The sequence below is a fragment of the Myotis nattereri genome (assembly GCF_964212035.1).
Source record: "Myotis nattereri genome assembly, chromosome: 11".
Lineage (NCBI taxonomy): Eukaryota > Metazoa > Chordata > Mammalia > Chiroptera > Vespertilionidae > Myotis > Myotis nattereri.
In genome coordinates this window covers 31,452,752-31,479,439 of record NC_138086.1, presented here as the reverse complement: position 1 = coordinate 31,479,439, position 26,688 = coordinate 31,452,752, and the positions used below count along the sequence as shown (strand labels likewise).

Sequence of the window (26,688 nt, the reverse complement as noted above, 5' to 3'; positions counted from 1 at the left end):
AGTAAGTTGCTTATGAGGAAGAATTGCCTGATTAAAGTCTCCACAACTCATTGCCAATGCATCATGTTGTGGCCTTTTCAAGGTAATTATTCTTCGATGGATTGTGTATCCAAAAGAAGTTGGACTTCTAAGCTTATTTTACACATGGACCATCTTCTTTTATATTTTTAATAGTGCACAATGTATGTAAAAATCGCTTTAAAATGCCTTCAGAACTCTGCTCAGACATCACTGCCTGACCTTTATACCAGCCCATTCCATCTGATTAATTCCCATTTGTTTAATGGAGGAATAGATTAATAAATTAATGCACGAGGGAAGAAAATGGCGGAGGTTTAGACAGACGTGTCGGTGCCTTGTCCCGGAGCAGATAAGGGCGGGCAGCTGAAACGGGTAGCATACAGCCCGAATAAGCAGAGGAGATTCAGCTGAGACAGTCTGCAGCCAGGAAAGACAGAGAAATCCTAGATAAAGGGAACGGTTAGAGGCTGAGGCTGAAACCTCTCCAGGTGCGCCGGCACAGCCGCGGAGACCGTGCCACCTTGGGTGACTGTCGCCGGCATCCAGAGACCAGCTACTAACCCGGAAACAACGGCTCTAAAGCAGCGCGACTACGTGAACTCAGAGGAACTCTGCTTCTCCCCACAGAAAGATCCAAGCAACAGCGGCCTCCTGATCTCCACACGCTCTGTCTGAGGAACAGCTGCTGTGGGTGAAGCCTCCCTCCACCAGCCAGAAGAGCCACAACAGCTGTGAACAGCACCCATCAGAAGACCCGCTAACAACAGAGGAGCAGCTGCTACCACAACTGCCCAAGAAGCAACCACAGCCCGAGGAGCCACTGCCACCTAGGGAGCAGCCACTGAACGACTCAATATCTATATACGTCAGTGAGATCAAACATGGGTAGACAAAGAAATCCCCAAAGGAAAGAAAAGGAGGACTCACCAGAAAAGCAGCTAAGTGATACAGAGGCATACAACATGACAGAAAAAGAATTCAGAATAAGGGTCCTAGAGTGCATACACCGGATGGAGGAAAAAATCGACAACTTATCCAAGAAGCAAGAAGAAACAGATGAAAAAATCGACAACTTAAGTAAGACCCAAGAAGAAATGAAGTGCGATATAGCTGCAATAAAGAACACCATTGAAAGTATCAACAGTAGACTAGGAGAAGCGGAAGACCGAATTAGTGAATTAGAAGACAGGGAAGCAAAACACACCCAAACTGTACTTCAGTTGGAGAAAAAAATTAAAAGACAGGAGGAGAGCCTAAGGGAGCTTTGGGACAACATGAAACGAAACAACATACGAATAATAGGGGTGCCAGAACAACAGAAAGAGGAACAAGGATTAGAAAACCTATTGGAAGAAATAATATCAGAAAACTTCCCTGAGGTGGGGAAGAAAAAAGTCACACAAGCCCAGAGAGTCCCAAGCAAGGTGAACCCGAAAAGACCCACACCAAGACATATCATAATTACCATGGCAAATATTCAGGACAAAGAGAGAATCTTACAGGCTGCAAGAGAGAGACGGAAAGTTACATACAAGGGATCTCCCATTAGATTATCAAATGATTTCTCAACAGAAACACATCAGGCCAGAAGAGAATGGACGGAAATTTACAAAGTGATGCAAAGCAAACGACTGAATCCAAGAACACTCTATCCAGCAAGGCTATCATTCAAAATTGAAGGGGAAATAAGAAGCTTCACAGACAAAAAAAGGCTAAGGGAGTTTATCACCACCAAGCCAGCAATGCAAGAAATGCTAAAGGGACTGGTGTAAAAAGAAGAAATAAAAATCCCAGAAAGAAAACAGCCACACACACAAAAAAAGAAATGGCTACAAACAAGTACCTTTCAATAATAACTTTAAATGTAAACGGGCTAAATGCTCCAACCAAAAGATATCGAGTGGCTGAATGGATAAAAAATCATGACCCATACATTTGCTGTCTACAAGAGACCCACCTCATTAGAAAGGACTCACACAGACTGAAAGTGAAGGGATGGAAAAATATCTTTCAGGCTAATGGAAAAGAAAAGAAAGCTGGGGTAGCAATACTTATATCGGACAAAATAGACCTCAAAGTGAAGGCCATAACAAGAGATACGGAAGGCCACTTCATAATACTAAAAGGATCAATACAACAAGAAGATATAACCCTGATAAACATATATGCACCCAATGCAGGAGCACCCAAATACATAAAAAATCTTCTGGAAGATATCAAAGGAGAGATCGACAACAATACAATCATAGTAGGGGACTTTAATACACCACTGTCATCACTGGATAAGTCCTCTAGACAAACAATCAGCAAAGATACAGCAATACTAAATGACTCACTAGATCAGATGGACTTAATAGACATCTTCAGAACACTTCACCCCAGTGCCACGGAATATACATTCTACTCAAGTGCTCATGACACATATTCAAAAATAGACCATATATTGGGTCACAAGCAAAGTATCCCCAAATTCAAGAAGATTGAAATCATAAAAAGCATCTTCGCAGACCACGATGGCATAATATTAGAAATAAACTGCAATAAAAACAACCCAAAATACTCAAACACCTGGAAGCTGAATAGCATGCTATTAAATATTGATTGGGTTACCAATGAAATCAAAGAAGAAATTCAAAACATCCTGGAAACTAATGACAATGAAAACACAACAATCCAAAACCTATGGGACACAATGAAAGCAGTCCTGAGAGGGAAGTTTATAGCTCTACAGGCCTATCTCAAAAAACAAGAAAAAATGGTAGTAAATCAGCTAACTCTACAACTCAAAGAATTAGAAAGAGAGCAACAAGAAAACCCCAGAGTGAGCAGAAGGAAGGAGATAATAAAGATTAGAGCAGAAATAAATAACATAGAGACCAAAAAAATAATACAGAAAATCAATGAAACCAAGAGCTGGTTCTTCGAAAGGATAAACAAGATTGACAAACCTCTAGCCAGACTCACCAAGAAGCAAAGAGAGAGGACCCAAATAAACAAAATCAGAAATGAAAGAGGCGAAATAACAACAGACCCCACAGAAATACAAATGATTGTTAAAAAATACTATGGACAGCTCTACTCCAGCAAACTAGACAACCTGGAGGAAATGGACAAATTCCTAGAAAAATACAACATTCCAAAACTCAATCAGGAAGAATCTAAAAATCTCAACAGGCCAATAACTATGGAAGAAATTGAAGCAGTCATCAAAAAGCTTCCAGCAAACAAAAGCCCAGGACCAGACGGCTTCACAGGGGAGTTTTACCAAACATTCAAGGAAGAACTAAAACCTATCCTCCTCAGACTACTACAAAAAATTCAAGAGGAAGGAACACTTCCAAGCTCATTCTATGAAGCCAGCATCCCCCTAATACCAAAACCAGGTAAAGACAACACAATGAAAGAGAATTACAGGCCAATATCCCTCATGAACATAGATGCCAAAATCCTCAACAAAATCTTAGCAAATCGGATCCAGCAGTACATCAGAAAGATCATACACCATGACCAAGTAGGATTTATCCCAGGGATGCAAGGATGGTACAATATCCGCAAATCAATAAACGTGATACATCACATAAACAAATTGAAAGAAAAAAACCACATGGTCATATCAATTGATGCAGAAAAAGCATTTGACAAAATTCAACACCCATTTTTGATAAAAGCTCTCAGCAAGGTGGGAGTAGAAGGACCATACCTCAACATAATAAAAGCCATATATGACAGGCCCACAGCCAACATCATACTCAATGGACAAAAACTTACACCATTTCCCCTAAGAACAGGAACAAGACAGGGATGCCCCCTCTCACCACTCCTGTTCAACATAGTACTGGAAGTGTTAGCCATTGCAATTCGGCAAGAAGAAGAAATAAAAGGCATCCAAATTGGAAAAGAGGAAGTAAAACTGTCCTTATTTGCAGACGACATGATATTATACATACAAAACCCTAGAGACTCCATCAAAAAGCTACTAGACTTAATACATGAATTTGGCAATGTAGCAGGATACAAAATTAACCCCAAGAAATCTGAGGCATTTCTATACACCAATAGTGAACTTTCAGAAAGAGAGATTATAAAAACAATCCCGTTTACCATCGCACCAAAAAAACTAAGCTACCTAGGAATAATCTTAACTAAAGAGGTAAAAGACCTCTACTCAGAAAACTACAGGACGTTGAAAAAAGATATAGAGGAAGACATAAACAGATGGAAGAACATACCGTGTTCATGGATTGGTAGAATCAACATCATTAAAATGTCCATACTACCCAAAGCAATCTATAAATTCAATGCACTTCCCATTAAAATACCAACGGCATACTTCAGAGATATAGAACGAACTCTCCAAAAATTCATCTGGAATAAAAAAAGACCCCGAATAGCTGCAGCAATCCTGAAAAAGAACAAAGTAGGTGGGATCTCAATACCAGATATCAAGTTGTATTACAAAGCCACTGTTCTCAAAACTGCCTGGTACTGGCACAAGAATAGGCATATAGATCAATGGAATAGAATAGAGAGCCCAGAAATCGGCCCGAACCAATATGCTCAATTAATATTTGACAAAGGAGGCAAGAACATACAATGGAGCCAAGATAGCCTCTTCAATAAATGGTGTTGGGAAAATTGGACAGATATATGCAAGAAAATGAAACTAGACCACCAACTTACACCATACACAAAAATAAACTCAAAATGGATAAAGGACTTAAATGTACGACAGGAAACCATAAAAATTCTAGAAGAATCCAAAGGCAACAAAATCTCAGACATATGCCGAAGCAATTTCTTCACTGATACAGCTCCTAGGGCACTTGAAACTAAAGAGAGAATGAACAAATGGGACTACATCAAAATAAAAAGCTTCTGCACAGCAAAAGAAACCATCAACAAAACAACGAGAAAACCCACTGTGTGGGAAAACATATTTGCCAATGTCATATCTGATAAGGGCCTAATCTCCAAAATCTATAGGGAACTCATACAACTTAACAAAAGGAAGATAAACAATCCAATCAAAAAATGGGCAAAGGACCTAAATAGACACCTTTCAAAAGAGGACATTCAGAAAGCCAAGAGACATATGAAAACATGCTCAAAGTCACTAATCATCCGAGAGATGCAAATCAAAACAACAATGAGGTACCATCTCACACCTGTCAGACTGGCTATCATCAACAAATCAGCAAACGACAAGTGCTGGAGAGGATGTGGAGAAAAAGGATCACTTGTGCACTGCTGGTGGGAATGCAGACTGGTGCAGCCACTATGGAAGACAGTATGGAGTTTCCTTAAAAAACTGAAAATGGAACTCCCATTTGACCCTGTGATCCCACTTCTAGGAATATATCCCAAGAAACCAGAAACACCAATCAGAAAGGATATATGCACCTCTATGTTCATAGCAGCACAATTCACCATAGCTAAGATCTGGAAACAGCCTAAGTGCCCATCAGTAGATGAATGGATTAGAAAACTGTGGCACATCTACACGATGGAATACTATGCTGCTCTAAAAAGGAAGGAACTCTTACCATTTGCAACGTCATGGATGGAACTGGAGAGCATTATGCTAAGTGAAATAAGCCAGTCAATGAAGGAAAAATACCACATGATCTCACTCATTCATGGATAATAGAGACCATTATAAACTTTTGAACAATAATAGATACAGAGGCAGAGCTGCCTCAAACAGATTGTCAAACTGCAGCGGGAAGGCCGGGGAGGGTTGGGTGGCAGGAGGTAGGGGGGTAAGAGATCAACTAAAGGACTTGTATGCATGCGTATAAGCATAACCAATGGACATAAGACACTGGGGGATAGGGGAGGCTGGGGGACTGTCTAGGGCGGGGGGATAAAATGGACACATATGTAATACCCTTTGTAATACTTTAAGCAATAAAAAAAAATAAAAAAAATAAAAATAAATTAATGCACACATGAATACAAGTTACATGAATAAGTCATCAGACTGCTTCCTTTAGCTTGGAAAAATACCTCTTCCTCTGAACATGTACCAAGAGAGAAGATCTGCCTGCCCCTGAAATTTAGTGGGATTCTAGAATCAGTCTCTTCCCACCTTAACTAGGATTGCCTCGCATTGGGAGATCACCAGTTTCTTGAACACCTGTTGTCACTCAGAATCCCACTAAGTTTTCTTTACTGGTTGCATTTCTTTGCATTCTTCACTCCGCTTCCTTTGCATTTATTGAATTTTCTCTCTCAATCACAGAGCCTCCAGCCCTGTGCTACGAAGGGCTGCATGCTGCTAGTCTCTGTGTGGGCAGAGACCTACGTATTATAATGTTGGGCTCCACTTGCAGACACAAGTTCCACTTGTGAAACCACAAAGCAGATACACCAGTCATATCACTATGAGCAGTTCAGAAAGAGGTTCTTTCTCAACTGCAGCCTCCAAAGCCTACCTTTCCAGTGTGGCTGTCTTCATCCTTTCCAAGTTGAGCTGCTGCTGGAGTTCTTCTGTTTTCCCCAGGGTGGGACGGAGAACCCGACTTCTGGCCAGAACTGCTGCAGAGGGTCTCTCCCTGGGATCAGGGTGGATCATGTTCTGATAATGTGAGGAAACAGAAGCTTCACTGTTTGGGATATCGGCCCACCCAAGCCCACACCAAGCCAGCTTCTGTTGTGGGTTGTGTGAAACTCTGCCTCTCCTTTGTGTGGAGGGAAGAAATAGATGAAAATTTGCCTCCACCCTCTCTGGTAGGTCAGTCATCCATACCTCTGACTTTAAGTATCATAGTTTAGAGCTAGCGGGATGATTAACTACTCCAACGCCTTAACTTTAAAGAGGAAGACACGGGGGTCCTAAAATAAAGTGACTTGTCTGCGTCATTGACAAGACCTAGACCAATCCAGGTGACCCAACTGCAGGTTCAGTTTACTTTCTACCACAACATGCTCCTTTTTCACTTTAATTAATTAAGGATACCACACCATAATAATATTCCTACAGCACTTATCTTCAGGTGGGGGGTGTCTGTAACCTAAAATGATTTTAATACGGTAGAAAATGCCTAATTATCTGCAGCAATTAGCAGTGCTGTATAATGAAGAAAACACTGCACCTCCATCTGGGGAGCAACAGTCAGAGCCAGGTCCCGTTTACTATGTAGTTCTGGGCAAGTCTCTTTAAAAAAAATTTTTTTTTTTTATTGATTTCAGAGAGGAAATGAGAGGGAGAGAGATATAGAAACATCAATGATGAAAATCATTGATTGGCTGCTTCCTGCACGCCCCCTACTGGAAATTGAGACTGTAACTTAGGCATATGCCCTTGATCAGAACCGAACCAGGGACCCTTCAGTTCGCAGGTCGATGCTCTATTCACTGAGCAAAACTGGCTAGAGTCTGGGCAAGTCTCTTTGCTGAAACTCAGCTTCCCTTTCCTGATATGTGGAACAGCGATGTTCACCTTCCAGCTGTTGTGAGAATTAAGTGAATTAACATATATGTATTACCAGCACTGAGGTACTCAATACTTATCTACTAAATTGAAGGGCAATTTACACATAAAAATAGGTGATTACACTGTGAACAAAAACCACTCTGAGGAAGGGTTTGTCTCCTTTCAGGAAAGCAGAAGTGAGGAAGGACAAGTTTATAACTAAATTTGAAGTTTTCAGGGTAACTGTGGAACTCAAATTTAATCCCCAAGAGTAGGTATTTCTAAGGCTTTTAGGGATCCTAACAGATCCTGTTCCTTAAGCCCTGAAATAAGTCTTACATATACCTTTTGTTTTCTTAGTGTAAGTCTAAGCTTCTCAACAGTGTAGATTTTTTTGTACCTCTCTTTGTTTCAATGTAATATCTCCCTTTCCTAGTTCCTACAGATATCATTGAGTACAAGTGACACAAATGAATGGTAGTATTGCCAGTTATTAATAAGTTAGCTTATACTTTCTTCTATACACTCAAAATTTAGGTGGTGTGTGTGTGTGTTTCAGTAATAACATCACTGTTGCTATTGACAATGGTTAATTAAAACCATGAAATAGCAAAAAGAACAGGTTTGATTTTGTTTGGAGTGAGTTATCAAAGGTGGAATACAAGTCCAGAAACTGCTGTGAGCCTAGGTCTTCTCAACTATGTACCTCACAGGGTTGTTCAGAAAGGCAAATGAGAAAAATGTAACAGGATATTTAAACCATAACATAAAAGGTATTTATGATAGTTTCTAAATGTCCTTGAGACACTTTCAATCAGCCCTGTCTCTGCTGGGCTTCCTGGTCCTGATTCCCTTTTCCTCTGTCAGTGGCACTGCCAACATCTCCTTTTCCCTTTCCCGACCTACTTGCCATTACATTTTTTTAAATCAGTATTTCCATCTTCTCTTCATTTCATAAGAGGTATCACCTTGAGCAGATTGTAAAATTCTTCTGAGAGCTCCTGAGGAATGTGTGGAAGGTTACCCTCTCGGATATGATGCCACTCGGCACCATTGCTGGGTAATGACTCTGCTCCTGCGGCCATTGCCATTGTTAATCCCAAGGCAAATATGTCTCCTTTAGGGAGATGCTGATAATCCTTCAAAACAGAAGACAGGAAGGCTCGTTTGTTTGCCAAGTGAAGAGAGTCTAGATTAAAATACAGCTGGTAAGAAAGGTTCATTTGAATGCATGTGAACTTAAACAGACACATCCTCCGTGGTTAGTGCTTTACCTCTAGGAAGATAGAGGATAGAGCACAGATCCCCCCAATTAACATCACTGTGCCAGGCCTGACTCCACAGACATCCTAGAACAGCGGTTCTCAACCTGTGGGTCGAGACCCCTTTTGCGGTCGAACGACCCTTTCACAGGGGTCGCCTAAGACCATCCTGCATATCAGATATTTACATTACAATTCAGAACAGTAGCAACATTATAGTTATGAAGTAGCAACGAAAATAATTTTATGATTGGGTCACAACATGAGGAACTGTATTTAAAGGGCCAGAAGGTTGAGAACCACTGTCCTAGAAGGTAGGTAATAACTAAAGGTCATTTCAATGACCAAAGCTGATATGCTGCCAACAGGAGAGTAGTAGGATAAAGATGGGCTGGCCCAATCAATTCTTTCTTCCTACTAAGGAATCCAGGAGTTTAGGAATTCTAAGAAATACTAGAAACAGTAAGGGACCTTTACAAAGAACAGTACAAATATTGATTAATCCAAAGTGAGCCAGCTTTCTCATGCTTTTTTAGGGAAAAATTCTTTCCTATTTTTGGTCTCCATACTGAATAGGAAAAGGGATAATATCAATTTAAATTATAAATATATACTTTCCATTTCTTTCATTTGAGAGTCAAAATGTTAAATGAATTATAAAATAGCCTCCGTTTCCCTAATCTATACCTCTTGCAAAATCTCTTTAGCCAGGAAGTGAATATCTCCCTCTTCCACTTTGTGTTCACTTATTGATGTTGCAAGACCCAAGTCTCCTAAAAATACAAAAAACAAAAAGAAATGGAGCTCTTTACAAGCATGTCTTCCTTAAAACAGGAGTAAATGGAGTCATCAGTATACATTTTATAGGGTAATAGAATACAGGTCAGAGTATAAGGCAGACTCACCAATTTTGTATATCACATTGGTAGAGAGAAACCAATCAGCATCATTTTCAATGTCTTCTTGGACTATAGGAGAGTCCCTTTGTATCTGATGACAAATGAAGATGTTACCTGCAAAAATATAGAATTGACATAAATAATGATTCCTATGTTTTTTCACCCCAAAGACTCTTTTTTGTATCTGCCACTACAGCACCTTCCTCTCTTCCTCTTCTGCGCCTGTCACAACAGTACAAGGGGCCTCTTCTTCCCTGGAATCTCTCACACTACTTATGAACAGCTCAGTGATTGATAAGTGAAACTGATTTCAAATATCCTCTGAAGAGGCTAGTAGCCACAAAACAAAGAAATAAGAAAAACATGTAATACAGTAACGACAGTTCCTTGAGTTTCATATTGATGAGGGCCCAAAGCATCCATTTCTGCTCACTTCAATCGGTGTGAATTAGAACGGGTATAGCACCAGTAAACACAGTCAGGGTGTAGCCAATATGTTGTCACTTATCTATATGGTAAATTAAATAATTATTTTCATACTTTGGCTTCAGTATCTGAGAAAGCCTTTTCTCTCTCTGTCCCATGTGCCCAGGGAGGAAATGGTGAAAGCTGTTTAATTGAATTTGTTTAGGGGAAACAAATGAAAGAAAAGCACTCTGCCAGCAAACAGCATCTTTGACACTGATAGACAGATAGGCACCGATTCTGACAAGCGGGAGGAAAGAACTAAATACGGTTGGAGGGGCGGAGGGGAGCATACTGACTTGGTTTGATGTCCAGGTGCACCATGCCAGCATTGTGGATGTACTTGAGCCCAAGAGAAATCTGCAGAAGGATGTCTTTGAGTTTTGGCTCTTCAAAGTGATTGCCAGACTTCGTGTTTTCAGATATAGCAGCCTGTAAGCTCCCACCTAGGAAAGAATGACCAAGGGTAGCCCCCAGAATGAGAGAAAGGGTGTGAATCTTGCAGAGGAAAGCAGAGTAAATCATAAATTTCTTGTGAATAAATCCAGTCCAGCAAGTCTAGATTACTCCAGTGTCAATGCCAAACATATCTTCCCCCTGCCCATACTACAGACATGTTAGAAAAGAAGAATTACAGGGCTTTTAAAGAGGAAAATGCCATATCCCAGATATCCAATATGTGGCCCTATTGTCTCGAGTATGCCTCAACTAATTAATTAAAGTTTTACCTAATTATTAACCAGGAGGCCAGTCAGCCTTAGTCATATAGCTACTATTAGTGTGATGATTAATTTCATGTCAGTGTCAATCTAGTAATTTAATGTAATTGATTCTAAGTTTAATTCCATTAAAAATATACAACCAAATAAGAACATTTGATGATTGTTAACCAAGGAAAAATATAAAACATCAATATACACCCAACTCCAAGTTGAACCACAAGATTTGTACCTCAGCTTTAATTTCCTGATTTATCATTGTTATCAATAATAAGTAAGACCTGGGTTCATCTGACGCCCTGGTCTTAGCTGCCCCTGTACTAAGGTATTAGAATGCTTCCAAACCCTTATTTCATTAAAGAGCACTTACTGATAGCCTCATCAGTCAAAATTATAGAGTCAGTGTCTCCCTGGCAGTTATAAAGGCCATTGTTCCACCTTTAAGTGTATATCAGAACAATAGGATTTCAGACAGTAACAGTATTTTTTAGGAAATCCATATTTAAGAGTATCCTATATAAAAGATGGATCTATTGTGTTAAAGTACTTAAGTTCAGAAAGGAAAGGAATCCAGCCTCTTTCAGAAACACAAGGAGGGCTAAAGGTTTTGTTGTTGTTGTTTTGTTTTTTTATGGGAACCTTCTTAGGAAAGATTTTTATGTACTACAGGTGACATTAATTAGAAAGGAAGACTAACTAAAGAATACGTTGGAGCTTGTTAAAAACTAAGTCACCTGGAAGCTAACTTTACAAATGAGGGAATGAGATGTGACAGCGAGGGAAGGGCTACGTCCTGGCCCATGTCCATTAGAACACTTGTTTCTCTACCAGCCAGGGTGTCCCATAGGGCAGGGCCTGCATCTTATCTTCATTTTCCCAGGTTAGGCACATAATAAATATTTTCTGAACTGAATGTCTATCCTGGCAACAGACGGAAGAGCAAGACTGAGTCAAGGATCCCGTAAAAGGACAGAAAGAAAGGAGTCTGGGGGTACTTAGAAACCCTTTAACATGTTCTTTTAGAGGATTAACAGAAATATTTCTAATCCCCCCAAGAGCTACAGGTACTTAGTAAGGGTAACTAGACCAGTGCTAGCAGCACTTGTAATTACTTGGAAGCTCTGTAGGTCATATTACAGTTAGCCAAGTAATAATTATCAATAGTAGAAGTTACTGAAAAGTACTCATGTATGCTGTACGCAAAGGTATTTGAATATCCTTATTTTGCTACAGCTAAAGCTGACTATCCACCTCTTATAGAAGAGCATAATTAGCTGTTCTGAACAGTATTAACAAGGAAGTATGTGTGAATAGACATAGCAATATTGAGAAACTGGTGTTTCGCAAAGGACACTGACTTCCAATGTCATATCACGCGGACAAACATGAGAATTGTCATTAGCCATTCTAAAAAACTTCAGTAACAGAAGACAGAAGAAAATACTGCCTGTTGGGAGAGATTCACCATCCAGCCCTGAACCTGATAGAATCCTGGAGCTTGCAGAATCTACCTGCTCCTGAACACCTTCAGGTTGCTGAGGCTGGCCCAGAGGTAACTTATAGGGGATCTTGGCAAGGGTGGGGGAGCATTTAATTGGTTCAGGGCTCCAAAGGGACAGTAGGGGAAATCAGAGTTATAATCTAAGTTGTCTAAATCATATCTAATTTATCATCTGAGTTAAAGCCATAGCTGATTGTTCAAACCTGACTGCTCTGACATGCTGGGGGCACAGGGTATGGGCAGACAGGGCAGGAGGCGAAAAAGATAAAGGTAGGGAAGGGGTGGGGGGGGACGAACCACTGGCTACTCTGCTACCTTACAGATACTTTGAACTTCTCTTTTGTTTAGAGCCACAGGGCAGTCTCAACATGAAGTATCCATAACTACAAACAAGACAAGGTAGAAGGACATTCTTTATTTTCCATGATTAATTCACATTTGAAAGGTTCAAAGTGTGTGAATTACATTTGACAAATCATAGTTACATTTTAATTGGTAGGTACTCAGTGAAGTTTGAGGACCACCGTGATGGATAGACTGATTCCCCATAATCCATCACATCCAGTCCATCTGGCTTTTGGGGCTTTCTAGATTTCCCACACTTCACTTTGTTAATCTTTCCTTCTACAGGGGTCCCCTTGGTCCCATCCTCTCCTTACTGTCTGCTAGGCTAGACCCACTGCCAATACCATCCGCCCTGTGCTTGTGGCTGTTTTCCTAACTGGATTCTTCCTTTCCCTTCCCTTCCCTATAAACTCTCCTAATCCTTCAGCATGGTCTCGTCAAGTCTTACCTCCTGTACATTTTCTCAGGCTACTCTAATAACACTGACTTCTCCCTATGTATGGGGCATTGTCACTGTGCTAGCATTTGATATAGATGGTTGCTAATTCTCAAACTACTCCCTTAAGTCATTACTGCAGTCTCTCTACTCAGTGAGATTAAGTGACATCCCAGCGATCTTACAACTAGTGTGCAAAGAGCTGGGTGTTAACCCCAGATCTGCTGACTTCTAAGTCCTGACCCCTTGTACCACTCCACACTGCCTCTTGCTCATATTCCTCTTCTCTCGACCCTTTTTATCCATGGTTGTACATCTGGCTCTGCACCTAATTGTCTCCTGTGTATTCACTGTCACAGAGCAAGTGGAATAAAGCTCCTTGAAGATAAGGACTTATCTCACTCTACTTTGTTTCTTACCCTAGAGCAGTGGTTCTCAACCTTCCTAATGCCACGACCCTTTAATACAGTTCCTCATGTTGTGGTGACCCCCAATTTCATTGTTACAAATTGAATATCATTAAAGCATAGTGATTAATCACAAAACAATATGTAATTATATGTGTTTTCCAATGGTCTTAGGCGACCCCTGTGAAAGCGTCATTCGACCCCCAAAGGGGTCACGACCCACAGGTTGAGAACCGCTGCCCTAGAGCTTAATAAGTATCAATCCTGTAGAAGGTATTAAATGTTAGAAAGAATGAAAATGTGATTTGTAATAGGAACAATCACTCCGTTTCTTTTTTTGAAAATCTGAAATCTTTATATTGCCTCATATATGTTTTGTTTTGCTTTATTGAGTAATTTTTATTTGATATTATCTTTGTTAGTAGCTAGAAGTCATAGAAATAAAAACTAGTATTCTTATAGAGAGGGGAGTAATGGAATAGGGAATCTCAGGTCACGATAAGAGGAAATTAGGAAGAGAAGATGACTAAAAAGTTTCTACCTTTCAATTCTAAGTATAAAGATGGGGTCCTTTTTTTATCCCCAAGAGACATAGAAAAAGGGATTTGGGGTTGAGCCCGTTGGAGGAAATCCCCCACAAAGTTCACAGGTAAGGCTACAAACAAACCAAGCTATAAGGAAACAACAAGGAAATGCCAAATAATTGCTGCTCCTCAAATGATGACAAGTTTCTATTCAATGTGGTAGTACTTTTTCTACTTCACCACTGAACTTTCTGATGAAAAATATTTCTGAGCATAACAACACAAAACTGCTGTCATGTCAACCCTTAGTCATGGATTAGAAATATGTTAAACCATAAGACCACTCTGTCACTTAAATAGCCCAGAACAACAGTTTTACTGGTTACTGTGTATGTACAGTTCTGTATGTACCTGGAGTCACGGGAGTTTCAACCCCAGCCCCTTCCCCATGCCCTTACTCTGGTGAGAACACTGGAGCTCATAAGCTTAAGAAGCAGCAAGAAGCAGGAACAATCCCCAAACTCAGGAGTTGGCTGTATACATTTACCACCTCCTACCTGCTTCCCTCCCTAAAATTGTAGGGACTATGCTTGCATCTTTTAGAATACCTAGCAAATGATAAAAGGGCAATTTACCGTTCAAATCACTAGGGGAAAGTTCTTTCTCTAGTGTTAATTAAGTAAAGTGTGAAGGGAGTGAGAGCTTCTATGTATCAGCTACACATCAGCTTCAAAAGAAATATGTAATAGCATAAACCTGAAATTCCTTTTCAACTCAGCTCATTTCCTCCAGCTCTTTGCATCCAAGCAAAACTGCAGGGCAGACATTTTAGGTATGACTCTGCTACGCCCAGCATAAACTACAAGGAAGAGGCAAAGGTTTTCTTCTGAAGACTTAATAGTTCATCTCCCATCCCGGCCTGGTAGCTCAGTTGGTTAGAGCATCGTCCCCATACTCCAAGGTTGCAGGTTTGATCCCCAGTCAGGGCATATACAAGAACCAACTCATGAATGCATAATTAAGTGGAACAACAAATCGATGTCTCTCTCTCTCTCAAATCAACTTAAAAAAAAATTCCTCTCCCTCTCCGTAGACATTAGTCCACATACTTACCATTGCAGTATTCATTCTGAATGATCATGTGGTCATCTTCTACCCATGCAGAGTAGTAACGTACCACATGGGGGTGATGACCAAGTACCGCATGAGCATAAACTTCATGCAAAACCGAATTCCTGAGAGAGAGGAAAACATTGAGGAAAATGAATCAGGATAATATGCATGCAAATGTTTTTTGAAAAGACAAGATATGACTCATTATTAACGATGGCAGAATGCTTATTGAATGCTTACTACTTGCTTATTATTTCATCCCTAATTTTCATAATGATGCAGTGAGATACAGTGGCAAGGATAAAGGCTTTAGAAAGGTCAGTGAATGGTCCAAACTCAAGCAAGTGATAGTAGACCTCGGACTAGAACCTTAGTCATCTTGACACCCAAGTCCATGTTTTTTTTATTAAGCATGGTACAAATAAAGAGGAGGCTCAAGTGGTGCTACCTCAACAGCAGGCGTGCTTTGGATCTTTATTTTACTGTATCATATTAAAATATCTTGATGGGCTTCACAAGAAGGCCACAATGGACTTGATTGTGGATATTGTCATGAGCCTTCTATCTTCTCTATGAAGGCTAGAGAGTCAGAGTCAATATTAAACTCGCCAATATGTAGTGAGGGGACACTCTTGGAAAGAGATATTTATAGTGGTACATGAAATCCAACCCCAAAAAAGCAAAATACAGTATTTGGTGAGTTTCAGTATAAAAATGATGAATTCTAGCCTGGCTATTGTGGCCTAGTGATTTAGTATTGACCTATGAACCAGGTCACGGTTTGATTCCTGGTCAAGGCACATGGCCAGGTTGTGGGCTCAATTCCCAGTAGGGGACATGCAGGAGGCAGCCAATCAATGATTCTCTCTCATCGTTGATGTTTCTATCTCACTTTCCCTCTCCCTTCCTCTCTGAAATCAATAAAATATATTGTGAAAATGAAAGTGAAAATGAAGGATTCTAAAATTGATAATTTCAGATTTGGCATAAGTATTACATCCCCACAATTAATTTAAAAAAACCCATTTGAAAATGTTATCCTTGTGAAAAGGAAGAACAATTATTTCTGGGAATGAAATTTAATTTTGTTAATTTTTCCTTCCTTATAGTCCTTGAAACTAAACTATAAAATTCATTATTAATGCAAAGTAGAGATAAACCATGGAGTTAACTACTTGGCAATATTTCTGATGAACTAAACAGAAACCATAAGATCATTCCATAAATTTAATAATTATTAAAAAGAAGTAAGACCAGTAGTAAAAGCCACAAAAACCACACACACACACACACACACACACACACACACCACAAAATGACCCGAAATGATCATGGTATATTTTAAGAAATAATTTACATCTGATATGGAAAACTCAGAAAGGTTATAAATGTGAGACAACATACAATGGAGGGGGTGGGGTGATTTTAAAAAAAGTAGTAAATGTGTTTTTTTAAATGACATCAGTGCTATTATTTAAAATATTTTGTCAAGAAAAAGCTTTCCAAATCCAAGTTTGTGCTTCTAGTACATTTCAAAGGTACTCACTCATTTGATAATTCTGCAAAAGAGTTCGTGGAGCGTTTTATTGCATAGACACATCCATCCAGCCTCTTAATGCACTTGTAGACTGTACCAAATTCCCCAACTCCAATCTTTTCTACCTCCATGAATTCTTTTTCATAACGGGAAGTCATGTTGGTTTCTCGTAGAACATATCTCTGAAATATTTTAATAAAAAGGTTAAAATAATCCTTCCTAACATGTTGTGAGCAATAAAATTGAGGCATATTATATTCCTATATTTCTCTAAATTTTCAAGAAGACTTATGGGGCAAATCCATTGGATTTTATCTGTGTTGATAGTCATGGTAACAAGAACCTCCCCAGTTGCTGACTACCTTCTCTGTACTATATTTTCCTATTTGGTCATAATATTCTTATCCGTGTGTTCCTAGAGGGGATACTTCTACTCACAGCCAGAGCTACCTTACCATCCTCAGCTGAAGCAGTGACTGGGAGCTGGGTAGGGCATGTTAGGGAAAAACACAAAACAACCTCCCTTGACAGTAGTCTACAGGTCTCACACTCTGGCTGTTAATTATCTCAAGTTGAATAAACATACTTGGGTTCAATTTGCTTCCTCAAAAATCTTAGTCTGGAAAACAAAATTATCAAATTTATTATTTCAGATTATATGCTCAGATATAACAACCACTCCCCCTATTGGCCAAGTAGCAACATCACTGATTGCCCAGCTAGTAAATAACCCCAGGCAAATCATTGAATTTCTAATCGTTTTTCTCATCTCTATGAACCTCATCAGGTTCACAGCAACTACGCCTCAGGATTCTTTTAAATACTACTCAAAAAATTGTGACCCTTTGTAATACTTTAAGCAATAAAACAATAAAAATAAATTTTTAAAAAAGAAAATTGTGTTTGTGTGTGTGTGTGTGTGTGTGTGTGCGTGTGTGTGTGTAACTTAGTACAATGCCAAGTACATAGTAACTTCTCAGTAAACGGTGGCTCTTATTTCCATAAATTTATATGAACCTCAATGTACACTGATTTAGCTCCACAAACCCAACATTTTCCTAGTGTCTCCATAAGCATGAACTTTTAAATCTAACTTTAAGTTTTAAAAATCTTGACTCTTACTTGCACTTCATTTTCAACATCCAATATCAGTCAGTCTTCATCAATAAGATCTATACTTTCCATTGCCCTTAGCCAGTCTCAAGATGTTTCCTCCATGTCTGGATTTGCTGTAGCAACCAACCCTCTCTCCATCTCCTCTAATAGTAAGAATTATTTTTGAAAAATGACCCTGCAGAATAGGAAACACCTCATTGTTTCCCATGAGGATTCCAAACTTCTGATCAGAGGCCTCAAGGCTGTCTACCAGTCGCTCACCCACTCCCTTCCCATCCTCATCTCAGACACCTAATAGGCCAGCTTACCATCCACTTCATTCCCCAACCTTAACCCTTCTCCTTCTCCTCCTTTTGCTTGCTGAACATTAAACATAGCCATGTTTTCATGATAAAGATCTTAATGGCAATGGAATATTCCCCTGACTTTAAACTGTAATTTTCTTGGCCATTCTATTATTGGACATTTAGTACTCTCTCCTCTTTCATTTTATTTAGGTTTTTTTTTTTTGCTCTTATAGTTAAATCTGCAATAAACACTTCTGTAATAATATTTTCAGCATTATTTTCTTAGGTTAGATTATCAAATGATAGATACTGGATCAAAGATTGTGAACATTATAAAATCAATAGATACTGACATATTGAAGAACTAAGATTTTTATATATAAAAGTGGTTTCATGCCATTTTTCTCTGTTCTATTTTTCTATTTTGGGACCTTAAATATCTTGATTTTTCCTTCACTTCTCTACCCTATGAATACAGAACTTCCCCCCAGATCAAAGACAGAAGCATTAACCTTTCATATAAAAATACTCCAAAGTAATGATTCAGCAATAATGATTCAACATATATCAGACAATGTCTGGCAAAGTTAATAACTAGCTAGCCCTGGCCAGGTAGCTCAGTTGGTTAGCGCATCATCCCAATATGCTAAGATTGCAGGTTCAATCTCCAGTCAAGGCACATAAAAGAATGCATAAATAAGTGGAAGAACAAATTAATGTTTCCCTCTCCCCCTTCCTCTATAAAAAATAAATAAAATAAAGTAACAACTAGCTAATAATATAGACCCTGATGAGAGTCCAAATAAATTCATCTGCAAAGCAATTTGCTACAAAGTGCTGGGGGTAGGGGGTGGAGTGAAGAAAGGAAGGAAAGAGGGAGGGAGGGAGGAAGAGAGAAAGAGGACAGAGAAGAAGAGGAGACAGAGGCAGGAGGATGAAATGACTGTTAGGATAGCTGGGCCACAGAACTGCGCTCACCTTGGCAGGCAGCCCTTCTACTTTGCCTTCCTCCGGATCAGCTTCCTCGCTTAAAAAAAAAATAAAAGTGATATCAACACATGATCAGGATTAGCACTTAGTGATCCTGGTACCATGCTGGTTTCTGGGGCCATGAGACTAAATAAGACAATTCCTTCCCTTTTTCAATTTATATTTGGGGACAGGGAAAAACAGAAATTTCAATATAAGAACCCAGGTGAGGATAAGAGCAAGATATTAAGGTATACACAGACAGCATCCAATTAATTATTTCAAACATAAAAGTATTTCCCCAAAGAGAGGATATGTAAGCTAGGCTTCCAAGAAGGAGTCGGAACGAGATAAAGGAAAGGAGCGGGGGTTTTAGGCAAATAGGACAACGTCTGCTGAGAATCAGAGGCAGGAACGCACACAGAACACACGTGAAACTGTCAGTGCTCTTCACTGCCACCTACACATTCTCCTTCCACCTCCCCCAGAACCTGGCTGTGCACCTATGAGGTTCCTGGTAAACCAGAAATATAGCAGAAGGAGCTCTGACCCTGGCTAAGATATTGTCGATGACCTTTCTTCTTTAAAAAAATAAAATATTTTTAAAGAAACATTTTTTAACTACATAGAATTTAGAAACCTTAAATAACAAAGAATGTCAGAAACAATACACAAAGATTAAATAGAAATTATAAAAAAAAAACCACACACACACACAAAAGTTCTTGTAAAAATCCCAACTCTCCTAATCTATGAGTGTAATGCCAAGCTAATAAAAATACTAGTAGGTTAGCTGAAGTCTCTGACAAACCTCCTCTTTGGCATGAGCAGTTGCATCCTGAATCTTTAAGCAAGATTTTAGTTTCTATCTTGCTTTCAGCCAAGCTATAGATTTTTCTTCTGGGGAAGTACAGAGTATTAATGGCAATGGAGGGCATCACAGTTGTGGAAATAAATTGATACTTGACATGTGTGACCTAAATTGGATATGACATTTGAAACTTTATTAAATACAATAAGTAAGAAAAATGCCCTCTCAGCACTAAGCAACATTACTAAAGTGTCACCAATTCTGTTGCCAGGAATTCAGATGAACTGCCTAGTCCGGCTGGCTTCAGTGCAAGTGAAACCACAAATTCTGATGACTTATAAATACTCCTAAGCAGCTAAAACCAACAGAATTCTTGGTAACAAAAGTAGGTGGTTTACTTATGCTGAAGTCCTGTTTACTTAAGATCCAGGAGGCGGTGTTGAGAAAACCTATTCTAGGCCTAAGGCCGGTTCATATATAGTCATTGATCCCCAAAGAAACAACTTAAGGTAACACATTAAATGCTCTGCAAACTTCAGATTGCTAGCTGTGCATTTATTTTGCCAAGTACATTATCAGGCACAGAGACTGGCTCATTTTAGAGGTGGTTTCTTTCTATGAAAAAGGAGCCTTGGGGGGACATGGTAAAGAAATGTCCCTGCATGAGACACACAGTGGTGCCGTTTGGCTTTTACCACTTCTGAAAGCAACACTCTTCTCTTCAGCCAGTCTTCCAACACCTGCAGAGAAGTTCAAATCCTTGCCCCACAGCTCTCATCACCAGTCAGACAAGCTGCACTAGAAACAGTAACAGACTCTTTGAAGTGTGAACTGTACTTTCCCCAACTGCTAACCTCCTATTGACCACAGGAGACCCCTTGAAGGCAATTCCATAGCCCATTTAACTTCCTAATGGAAGTCAGAGGTCTGCTGTCCCTTTATAGAAGGCACCTCACAGTACACTTCAGAATGGAAAGATGCTAGAATCTCTGTGACAACCCACGCAAGGGGAAACCAACATTGACATTCAGAAAGGAGGGGATATGTAACCAATGCCAGTTTCCTTCTAAAAGAGTTCTTGCTCCTAATCTCACTTCAACATTCTCTCTTCCTCTTGACCATAGTAAGATCAGTTCTCAAAAATCATTGGCCATGGTATACTTACAGATCTCCTCGGATTTTCCTCTTGCCACTGGATTGATGGAACTCTTTTCTATAGGACTCTGGGGTGAAGGGATTAATATTAACCAGAGCTAATGAGGTCATTTCATCTGTTACGGAGACAGGTGTGAGCCTAAAATGCTTAGAGCTTCGGGATGGCAGCTTCCCTGTTGAAGAAATCATGGACTGGCTTGGCTGGCCCTGAGGATGACATAAGGCAAATCAGGATGATGTTAGTTAAAAAAAAAAGTTCCATACCAGTTAGCTAGTTAATATTTGAACCAAAGACTGTTATTGATGAAAGGGGTCTTGAACGTTATCTGGTTCAGTGCAAACTAGTTGCTTCATAACTGGTCCTCTGGTGAGAAATACAGATTCCCAGTCTACCACTAGATATTCTGATTCATGGGATCCACAGAGAAATCTACTGTCATTACACTCCCCTTCTTTCCCCTAGGCCAGTGGTTCTCAACCTTCCTAATGCCCCGACCCTTTAATACAGTTCCTCATGTTGTGGTGACCCCCAACCATAAAATTATTTTCGTTGCTACTTCATAACTGTAATTTTGCTACTGTTATGAACCGTAATGTAAATATCTGATATGCAGGATGTATTTAGGCGACCCCTGTGAAAGGGTCGTTCGACCCCCAAAGGGGTCACAACCCACAGGTTGAGAACCGCTGCCCTAGGCACTTCTGATCACCAGCTTGGAAAACCACCAAATTGAGTCCCACCTCCAACTTTTTAAGGATGACATTTAAGCTCAGACAAATGAAAATGACTTTAGAAGACCTGGTCCTTACATCTCAGACTGTGTACTTTAACACCCCCTCATTCATTTATCGAAATACGTGTTTGCTGCTTACTAAGTAGCTGACTCTGAGCTGGGTGCTGTGAGGGGTGCAGAGATGAATTCCAGCTTGTAAATGGTCCATTAAGTAGCTGTTCATTGATGTTTCACTTTGTAAGGGAAAGATTTCATAGACTCAACATGGAGGAAAATATTTCCAATTTCTCTTAAAATGTAGGCACCAAATGAGAAGAGCTCCATGAAGTGGGGTTAAAAAAAAAAAAGGAGAAGTAATGCTCTAAGCCAGCCGTGGACAAACTACAGCCCGCGGGCCGGATCTAGCCCGTTTGAAATGAATAAAAAACTAAAAAAAAAAAGACCGTACCCTTTTATGTAATGATGTTTACTTTGAATTTATCTTAGTTCACACAAACACTCCATCCATGCTTTTGTTCCGGCCCTCCGGTCCAGTTTAAGAACCCGTTGTGGCCCTCGAGTCAAAAAGTTTGCCCACCCCTGCCTAAGCCCTTGGGCTGTAAGGCTTTGCAGTGGCTTTAATCAGTATGTCAATGAGAAGAAAATGTGCAGGACTTACCACTCCAAGTAGGTTACAGTAAGAGAACACAGGCCTAAAACCTACCCAGAACTAAACCAGAAGACAGAGGGGAGAGGTCAAAGACAGAATTCTGATGAGACAGCAGAATGCCATTATGACCTAGATAGCAGGGGCCAGAGGAATACCTGTGTCATAGGTCTTCAGGAGTACATGGTAGACACAGGGGCCATGATAAACCTCGTAGTATAAGCATTCTACTGTGAGGCTCTTTCTTAAAGAATCCTACTCTCTCATAGTCTCTGCCCATGACTTTTCAATGTAGACGCAGAAGGTAGATTACAACATGATTCACTGCATGCAAATGTAATTTAAAGAATGTGAGGCTACAAAAAGTGAATGCTGAACTTATACATATTCACTAAGTGAGTGATACAAGCAAAAATGAAGGAAGCACACATAGTAACCTAACATTTTTTAATTGATTTTAGAAAGAGGGAGAAATATCGATGAGAGAGAGAAATATCGATGACAAACTCACAGTCTTCCTGTAAGTTTATTATAGGGCTGAGTATTGGTTCAAAAGAAGTACAACTGGATAATATTTCTGTTGTCAATGTGATTCAGGAAATGGACCTGGAATGATAGTGAATCATTATCTGAGAAACAGTTTTTTGTGATGCTGATCATCGTATGGAAAGTAAAGCACATCTAGCTACTATAAAAAAATAGTGGGGCATCCACACCTGGAATGCTGCACAGCTCTGGGTGCCACACCCCCAGGAGAGCAAAAAAGGCCTGGACATTTTTCAGATAAAAGGAAGGAAAAGTGTTCACATCAGGGCAGATAATGTCTGAATTCCTAGTTTGGAAATGTGAAGGCTGGTAGATTCTGCGAGGTCCACTTAGACTAGAGGGAAGGATATTAGTTATATTAATAAAGACTGTATTGCCAGAATGACAGAATTATGAGTAATCCTTTTGAAACCTATAAGAACATAGTTTTGGACCAGATTCATGAAAGAAATTTCATAAAAGTAAAGCAGATTGAAAGTTTCTGGAAAGATGACCAGGTTGAGGGTATAAATATGCTCCAGAGAGTGGAGCTAATTCCATAAGTTTAACACCTCTATTATAGATGATTTAGAGAAAGAAAGGAAGTTTGGGCGATAGCTCCCCGACTTCTGAATATGGTGTGAGAAGGTGGCAACCTCCCACAAAGGCACAACATTACCAGTGTCTTGGGACTGGGAAAAACTTCAAAGGCCCAGTCACTATAATTAGTGCCCTGGTGCTCAAATCCCTTCTATGTCTCTATCAAGTGGTCATTCAGTGACAAGGGCCTTACTACTTCCTAAGGAAGCTCTACTGTCTCTATCTCCATCCTGCTAGGAAGTCCTTATGGTGAGCTGAAGACATTTTGGGTGATTTCTGGCCCTATCCGTTGGCAAGGCTAAACTAAACCAACATTCCTTCCCTATGCATCCTTGACTTTGGGATAACATCTCCAATTATTATCGCAGTAGCCTCCCTCCTCTGACCCTGAGCCAAACCCTATTCTTCATAAAATATGTACTTTCCTAGTTGAATTTCCAGTTTCCCTCCCAAACTCTGTCCTCTGTCTGTCTCTCAAATCTTGGCATTATTCAAGACTCCTAACTCAAACCACTTCCCTCCTTACTCAGGCTACATGAGCTTATCCACCTGAAGCTTCAACAGCTCCCTAAATGCTGATGGTGCCCATATATTGATCTCCAACTTAGATTGTCTCCCTGTACTCCAGACCTATTTATCCAATTGCATGACATCTCTGCTTTTGCCAAACCTGTACATCCTCAAGTGTCACCTGTCTTGATTCAAGGTATCATGTACTCAAACAAGAAGCCTGGTTGCACCCCAGCTCTTTCTTCTTCCTTCAACTCCTCCATCAAGTCAGTTACCAATTCCTAAATATCTCTCAATTTATTGCTGTTGCAATTCAAGTCCTTCTCCTTTCTCAACAATTCCACTGTGAATACTGCCCTTCCTCCAGGATCTCTCCTGCTCCATTCCATCCTTCATATGAAGGTCATGATTTTTCAAAGGTGCCTCTGCTCAAAACCATTTACTGGCCTTCTCAGCACTTTTAGGATAAAGTCTTGATCTAGCTTCTGCCTACCAACTCTGGCGTCACTGCCTGCACTTTCACATGTATAGACCCTGTCACTACTGAGTAACATGCAGTTTTCCAGGGGCAGCATGGTCTTCCCCCTTGACAATTTGGTAGAAGCTTTTCCTTTGGCCTAAAGTGCTCATTCCCTTCTTCTTTGCCTGGTAACCTCCAACTCATTCTTTAAGATTTCTCTCAAATGCTGGTCTCTTGGGAAAAGCTTCTCTGATATCTTGAGACTTAATTTCTAATTCTTTCTCATCATGTAGTACCACTCTTCTAACATATCTGATCTGAACTTTAATTATTGTTTCAGTATTGTATGTATCTTTATTTTGTGGGCACTCTTTGAAAGCAGTAAATGGGTGTGACAGCTGAGGGTCAGCTAGCATATCAAGGTGTTCAGTTAGTTTTTAAATGAATGACTAATATACACACCATGTCATGTTTTCTCACCTGTGTACTTTTGCTCAGCACCATATTCTCTCAGGCCACTCTACTTTCTATATGTTAAAACCATACCAACTTCATTGACCTTCATATGCTTCCTTCACCTTTCTTTCTTTCCTGATCACCACTGAAAAGCAATCCGCCCAGTGAACTCTGACCACTCTTGAAGCACCTATTACATAGTGTCTATAGGCACATCTCCTCTTTCTCAGAGACTGTCTTATGCTTGCCCACAGTAGGTTCTCAAAAAAAAAAGAAAAAAAAAAAGGTCAGTGGATGATTGATTGGTAGGTATTGGGACCTTTGAAAAACTCACTGATGGACACTAGAGTAGTTTGTCTACAATTCAGACAAGAAGCTTAGTATTTCCTGTAGACACAGTGCCCACACTCAGCAGGTACTAAAGAGACCTGCCGACAGTGACTGTGCTACAATCAGAAGCACAGATGTTATGATGATGAACTTAAGTACCTCAAGCTGAGCCAGCAGAAGGTAGAGCTAATACCATTCCTGAGGCTCACACACCACAGCACCAGCCTGTTAGAGGTAGCCCTGTCCCAGTCCTGGCTTGAATAACACAAAAAATGTAGCAGCAAACCAGTTACAACAGGACTAGAGGAATATGCCAACTACTCAGGACCTTTGCCTATCGGCAATACTCAGCTTATACAGAAGTGTCACAGGTTACCTCTTTGCTCACATATAACAGAAGAGCCTGAACGTTACAAGGCCAGGGAAGGGAGAGGACTTCCCTCTGGGAAAAGCAGCCATAAGGAGATACGAATATGTTCAAACAGAATATGAACATTCTTATATTAGAAAATATGAGTAAATAATCATAAAAGAATAGTTGGCATAATGGAAAGAATAGACTGAGACCAAAAGATCAGGTTTCTAGTCCTGTCCCTGGCATTGACCTTGATTTTCTAGGGTATTGTGCACTTGGGGTGGGCTCTGTATCTCAATATTCCTTCCAGTGCCGATATTCTTTAACTAGGAACTTTCCCCCCACCCAACATTTATTTGTGGCCTCCACCAAATAGTTGCTGGCAGCAGAGGTTTTGGGAAGACAGCTGGTGAGACATTTAATTCTGTTTTCTGATAACCTGAAGCTCTTATTTATTTTTACCAATAAATACGGAATTGGGGATAAGACAGCCTGGGAGGCAAATCCACCCTATACACATAATGGACCAGTCCTCTTTCTCTAATAGCTGAACTGAAGGAACCTGGGCCCCTCTCCCCAAAACTTACTCACTTTGGGAGTGACAGGACTCTCACAGTACAGCGGCTTGCTTCCGTCATCTGGCTGGGCTGGTGTTGTAGGACACTTGGGTGGTTCTGACACCAGGGTCCCAAAACCAGGCTCTGGACTCACTTTGGCTTTTTCCTGAAATGTGTGGAGTCCGTGTGCGTCCCTCAGGGGTGTCCTGGGTGGTGTAAACCAGGCCTCTGAATCCTTGGATTCAGGCTGCTCTGGGGTGAGGGTCTGGGCCTCCCAGCCCTCCGGCGCTTCCTTCTGCTCTTTGTTCTCACTCTCTTCCTCACAACAGGAGAAGTTTAATTTCTGCTTCAGTTCTCTGTTAATACTGTTGTCATCCATCTCAGCCAAAGAACTTTACACGGTAGGCGAGAAGGCCTGTCAGAGGGGCACAGTATCGAGATGCAGAAGTCGGGAGAGAACCGAGGCCAGCCAGTTCCGCAGTCCTAGCCTGCCTTTCCCTCGCTCACTCACCGCTGCATGAGGCACACCCTGCA

The 26,688-nt window shown here is 40.3% G+C and overlaps 1 protein-coding gene across 1 annotated transcript in view; it reads right to left on the bottom strand.

Annotated features, from left to right (window-relative positions):
* The window catches only part of WEE2 (WEE2 oocyte meiosis inhibiting kinase), a 35,146-nt gene that overhangs the window by 2,285 nt on the left and 6,173 nt on the right, over positions 1–26,688 (bottom strand). The window contains exons 2-10 of the mRNA XM_081102410.1: positions 20,992–21,188; positions 19,025–19,073; positions 16,653–16,825; positions 15,107–15,228; positions 10,361–10,507; positions 9,603–9,710; positions 9,385–9,470; positions 8,404–8,574; positions 6,456–6,598 (exon numbers count right to left, since the gene is read on the bottom strand). Coding sequence (XP_080958536.1) covers positions 6,456–6,598; positions 8,404–8,574; positions 9,385–9,470; positions 9,603–9,710; positions 10,361–10,507; positions 15,107–15,228; positions 16,653–16,825; positions 19,025–19,073; positions 20,992–21,170 — 1,178 coding nt within the window. The 5' untranslated portion in view covers positions 21,171–21,188. The remainder of the gene's footprint in view (positions 1–6,455; positions 6,599–8,403; positions 8,575–9,384; positions 9,471–9,602; positions 9,711–10,360; positions 10,508–15,106; positions 15,229–16,652; positions 16,826–19,024; positions 19,074–20,991; positions 21,189–26,688) is intronic.